Source organism: Enhydra lutris, unplaced genomic scaffold (assembly GCF_002288905.1).
Source record: "Enhydra lutris kenyoni isolate GAN:26980312 unplaced genomic scaffold, ASM228890v2 scaffoldscaffold4, whole genome shotgun sequence".
Lineage (NCBI taxonomy): Eukaryota > Metazoa > Chordata > Mammalia > Carnivora > Mustelidae > Enhydra > Enhydra lutris.
In genome coordinates this window covers 54,164,694-54,170,693 of record NW_019154088.1, presented here as the reverse complement: position 1 = coordinate 54,170,693, position 6,000 = coordinate 54,164,694, and the positions used below count along the sequence as shown (strand labels likewise).

The window sequence follows — 6,000 nt, the reverse complement described above, 5'->3', positions numbered from 1 at the left end:
GACTTAGCTTAAGTGACACCATTTTGGGCCTGTTGTTTTCTTTTTAACGGCACCATATTCTTATCTTGAAGATGAGAAAATTGAGTCATAGAGTTTAAGAGACGCACTCAAGGTCACACAGCTAGAAAATGCGGAGACCAGATTTGACCCTGGCAGTCCAGATTCAATGTCCATGCTCTAAACCACCCTGCTATATGGCTGAGGGATGAGGTGAGGAAAAGGAGGGAGGGAGGGAGGGAGGGAAGGGGGAAAGGATGGAAGGAAAGAGAGACAGACAGAAATACACACACACATCATAGATAGATTCTAAAATTTGAGTGTATTTGTTGAAACTACTTCAGACTATCTCCAAAGGATTTCAATGCATTTCCAAGGAATCGAGCCTCAAAAATAGTCCTGTGTTGGAGCCTGGTACCAGAGGTCAATGAAGAGTAGACTGCCCTGATTTCTTTTTTTTTTTTTTTTTTTAGATTTTATTTTTTTTTTTGTCAGAGAGAGAGAGGGAGAGAGAGCAAGCACAGGCAGACAGAATGGCAGGCAGAGGCAGAGGGAGAAGCAGGCTCCCTGATGAGCAAGGAGCCCGATGTGGGACTCGATCCCAGGACGCTGGGATCATGACCTGAGCCGAAGGCAGCTGCTTAACCAACTGAGCCACCCAGGCGTCCCTGCCCTGATTTCTTAGACAGATACTGAGTGCTGGGCCACCAACCACTTTCAGTCCTACCATTGGCTGAAAAGTCAAATAGCAATGCCCAACATTGCCCAACATTGGAATAGAAAGGCAGGATCAGCTTTCCAAATGTGGCAGCTGATGACTTGATGGTTAAATGCTCAAAACAGCTTTTAGAAAATGGAATATGAAGACTACATTTTTTTTTCCTTTCCAGATGCTAGTGCTTATCACCTGGTTGGCTAGATGCCAGATGCTTTTAAACACAAACACTGTGCAAACTACCTGGGGTCATATCTGTAAATAGTGCTGATGATTATACAGGGCAACGTTGGCCCTTGGGTATTAAGACTGAAACATTCTTGGCTCTCCAAACAGCTAAGTTACTCTTAGCTCAAGGAGGTGCGTACATTACAATAGATTCCCTTCTTTCAGCACTCTTTATTGGTAAGTCCAAAGAGGTGGTCAAAAAGATGAAGTGAATTGTTCCTGTCATGGCAAGAGGACTAAAACCCAGATTTTCTGGCCTCCAGCTGGTAATCATAGTAAAGAAGACTAGATTCCGTGCATTTTATTTTACTACTCTTCCAAAGTATAAAGGCTGTTGTGGTATTTTAAAATGACTTTTTTTTTTTATGACAGAATACATCTTTGAATAGAATTTATGCTCAATGATCATACTTAGTTTTTAATGTTATTTCTTGGTATACTTATTTTAGCATTAGACCCAAAGTTGTAAGTGACTATCACATAAATTATTTTACAAATGATATGGCATTTTTTTCTTTTACAACACAAATGGTGAAGTTTTGTATACTCAATTAGTATAAATACCTAATCTGAGTCGGTCAGAGGATCAAAATAAATATGGCCCAGATATTAAAACTCACTTGGAATCACAGGCAGATGCCTTGTGATAATGCAGTAAAAATATTCCCGCACACAGACCAAGTTTTTCTAAATTGAGTTATGATTTACCCAGAAAATTGATTTATTATTTAGTTGAATAGGGAAACTGGCGACGTAAACTGGCTGCTATGAGGAACCATTTTTTGCATCAAACAATTACCTTTGGTCTTCATTTGTTTAGTTGTACCTTATTTTTTTCAGAATAGATTTGAGGCACACTGATACTTCACATTTTGTAAATTTGAATTTTTGTATTGGGGTTTATGAAAACTGGTAGGCTGAGCAGGCAAACATATAAAAATGTTTTTAAAAATTCTCTTCCCCTCAAAATAATTTCTGTAAATTTTTGATGATCACAAAGTAACATTTGAAAGGTCAAAAAATTGTTATTATGTGCAACAAAGTGTGCTTATCATTAAAGAAATTTACTTTTCTTCATTGATCAATTTATAATTATAAAATTTTAGTTCCATTAAAAAAAAAATGTCCAAGATGGTGGCATGTCCTTGCATTTGCTGTTTTAGTTGCCCTATTACAGATGATTAGAGGCATTTGTATTTTAAAAATTAATATTTTATTTAATATTTTAAAAATTAATTTCTAGGTCAGTCTGAGATTTTAAAAATAATTTCTTTTAGGAAACAGACTCTTGTGGGCATAATATTTACATTATTTAAATTTATGCTGAATTTGCTGTTTGTATGAATGATGAGATTCAGCAAGTACATTTCTAACCACTACTGTGAAAATTCTGAAAACAAAGCAAAACTAGGAAAAAGGCACCAACTTACACAATGATTGTAATTTAGAACTTAAGTACATTGTGGTAAAATAAGTTATAAGCATTAATAGGACAAAACCACTTGTTCTTAAAGTCTGTGCATATTCATATTCCTATTACATTAGAAGGTTTTTGCTTGAGTAGTTTCTTAATTTCTTTCTCATTAAATCATTTATATATTAATATGCTATGGATTATGTTATTAAACACATATGATGTAATAGAAACTTTAAACAAAGCAATGTCTCCAAGTAACGGGATCAACCCATTTTACCATGTACAATGCATTCATTTTGCATAAGGTTTGCCACAGAAATAAAAAGAAAAATAATAAAAGTAACAAAAGTGTGCTGAAGATCACTTTCTGGGGTGGGGGTGAGCAGCAGAGTGTAAAGGCATAATCCTTCCATTTTTGCTTTAAATATTCGGCTCCTCACCACTGCACCAGACTTGCTTTTTCCTTTAAGTTCATTTTGACCTTTTAGTTTCCTCCGTCCTTCCATCTTTCTTCACCCAGAAAGCAGGTGTGGGAGGAAATTGATTTCTTTATGAACCCTCCTCCCAGCCACAATCCTTTCAGATCCACTCCAATCTCAGGATTCTGTGCTAGGCTTTGTGTCTGGATGAAAACCCTTAGCACATTGTGAAATTTAATACTGCATTTTCATATGCTTCAATCTCATTCATCTTTTAAAAAGTTTGCAACATTTCTTCCCTCTTAAGGACACATATACAATGTGGAAAATGCTTGAAGGCAGAAGGCTGTGTGATAGGTTCTTTGGAGGTTTCTGAGGGGTCTCTGAAGTCAATTTGTTCTCCCTACCTAGCCCCCCACCTAAGTTTTAGAAATGTGAAATCTGGCAGGGACGTCTTCAACTGGGTCTGGGTGGAAGGTGAACATAAGCTCTAAGCTGATGAACTCACCCCCGACCCCCATCCCCCCACACCCTTCGTTTCTGAGATGAAATTTTGAAAATTAAAATTCACACTACAAATAGAAGAATCATCCCCTCTGTTCCCTGATCTTAATCCGGTGGGTATCTCGCCAAAACCGAAGAGGCACACCTGAGGAGAGGGTGTTCACTCTGACACAGAGCTTCAAGGACGTTCTAGACCCAGGTGGAAAGTCTCTAGACTGGGGCCAAAACTTTCACCCGTCCAAATATTTACAGTGTGAAGGGCTTCCCCCCTAATGTTTTCGGCAATAAAGGAAAAAATCATTTCTCCTAAGGGCATTTGAAATTGGCAAAACAAACAAACTGAGTCGCAGCTGAGTCTCCCAAGCCTTTGATGTTTTCGCTGGGGTCTGAGGGTCGGGATACGGACTGTCAGAAGCGGACCGTCAGACTCGAGGGCTTCATTGTTAAAGTCTTCGTGTCTGCAATACCTGGTAATTACTTCACGTACCACCTGCTGAGGTCTCATTTTTCCCCTCTCCCCCATTTCTTAAGAAAAGACTCCCTGTCGTCTAGGCAAGTTTCGAGAACTGATTAACTCTGGGGAAGGCTTGCACGTCTGCTGACCCCAGGTGGTGTAGACGCCAAGCGTGGACCGAGACCCCGCGGCGCCTCCGAGGTGTCATCTCCCCGAGCGACAGTGTGCACCTCTCACATCAACGGCCGCTTCCGCTTGGGTCTCTTCCATCTCAACCCCTCCTCCCCGAGCCCCTGCCACCATCTCTCACCTTCTCGTCTCCTCCCACGCCCCCGGACCGAGCATCCCTTCTGGCAGGTGGGGTTGCGAGGATGTCCAGTCTTCGGGGAAGGGGCGCAGAAGGGTTAACGAGGAGAGTCTGCGGCCAGGTGGGGCGCCCACACCCGCCCCGGCCGGGGTGGGCGTCGGAGGTGAGGGGGCGCTGTTCGGACAGCAGTGCGCCGGGCGGCGGGTGGGAGAGCTGCCAGGCTGACGGAGAGGCCGGCCCGAGTGGGGGCCGCTCCACCGCCGCCGCCGCCGCCGCCGCCACCGCCGCCGCCGCTGTGATGCGGAGCCGGTGCTGCGCCGGGCGGTGGAGTCAGAGCCCGGGCGCGGGAGCACGAGCTGCAACATCAGCACCGGCGGCGGCGGCGGCAGCACCTGCACCAGCTCCCGGGCCCCGCGCTGCGCTCTCCGCCCCCCCGCGCCCGGGGCCGCCGCCCCGCGCTCTCTATGGATGTCAAGGCGGCCCCCAACGGGGTGGCTACCATCGAGGACCGGATCCTGCGGATCACCGGCTACTATGGCTATTATCCGGGTTACTCCAGCCAGAAAAGTAAGACGCCGCGGGGCTGCCTTGCTCCGGGCGCCGGAGCGGGTGGGATGCGGGAGGGCGCGCCGTCCGGACACCTGCAGCCCTGCCGGTGCCGCTAACGCTACCCTCCCGGCGGTGGGGCCGCTGGGGCGAAAAGTATGTCCGCGGTCCTTGGGACTGCACCACAAGAGGAACGGGGGCCCGGGGCCGTCTACGCCCAGGAGTTTGTTAACAGGCACAGCCTCGGGGTCGGAAGCGCAGGGAGGGGGGGACCCGGTGAGCGCTCGTGACAGCCGTCGGCCCGCTCACCTCTGGCTTCTCTACGACCGGGGGAGGCTGCCATGGCTGTTTCCTTAGCGGAAAGTCAGCCCTAGATGCTGCACTACCCCCTCTCCCAGCCCCTGCTGGGTTGCTGGGCTGCGGGCCGGGCGCGGGGCACGCAGGCTGGGTGGGCTCGGGGGTGGGGGCGGCCGAGCCAGACGTGGGTCCCGGCGCAGGCCGGCTTGGCTGGTTCACTCGGGCTGTCGAGACGCTACCAGCGCGGGAATTACTCCTGCTAAAATGTCTTTGCGGGGTCCTCCACCCTGGGCAGAGGGAGAATCTGCTCGGGTCTCCGAGACCCGCGCCCACGACTGGGGGTGGGGTGAGTGGAAGGGGGAGGCGCGACAGGGCCACGCGCCCGCGCTGCCCGCCGCACGTCGCGGCTACCTCTGAGCGGGAGGAGGCTTCTGAGCTCCGTACAGGCTTTCTCCTGGCTAAGCCAGGTCGTACGGTGCGGATGCTTTCACATTTCTGGAGCAGTTTTGGGGGGAGGGCGGTGAGGCGCGCTCTACTCTGCCCCCTCCCCCAACACACAAACCCACTGGCTACCTTTGCTGGAATTAGTTCAGCCAGCGACCAGGGCGAAGCTCGTTTTTCTCCGAATTGGGGGACTAGTTGCGGCTTAATTCCCATGCAGGTGGGATTTCGCTTTTCCTATATCGATGCATTTCTGTCGCAATAGATGGAGCTTAATTGATGTTTTTGCTGTTATTTTTAACTGGAAACCTTGCAAGAGCCTGGGTGCATTTCTGATTGGTGTTTTTCCGTGACATTTTGGGGTCCGATGAATGTTACGGTTTCTCTGAAGCAGAGCCCTGCCTGACACGTAGATGAGAAAACACTTCTTTTTTTTTTTTTTTCCCCATGGAACTTTCTCCCCCACTATGCTCCATCTCTATTTAATAATAATTCAAGAGCTTTGTTCTCCTAGAGATATTTTCTCATTTAATATTTCATTTGGTTTCAGGAAAGGCCTGTCTGATTTGGATGGTTTCTGTCTAGCTGTTTTTAGAAGCTTACATTATTCATTTTCCATACAAAAGTAATTATATAGTGTTAGAATTTTCTGGAAAGAAAATAACACACTGTGGA

At 47.0% G+C, this 6,000-nt stretch overlaps 1 protein-coding gene across 1 annotated transcript in view; it reads left to right on the top strand.

Moving 5' to 3' along the window:
- Positions 1-4,505: 4,505 nt before the first annotated feature.
- The window catches only part of LOC111140140 (solute carrier family 35 member F4), a 235,191-nt gene continuing 233,696 nt past the window's right edge, over positions 4,506-6,000 (top strand). The window contains exon 1 of the mRNA XM_022492497.1: positions 4,506-4,608. Within this exon, the coding sequence (XP_022348205.1) occupies positions 4,506-4,608 (103 nt within the window). The remainder of the gene's footprint in view (positions 4,609-6,000) is intronic.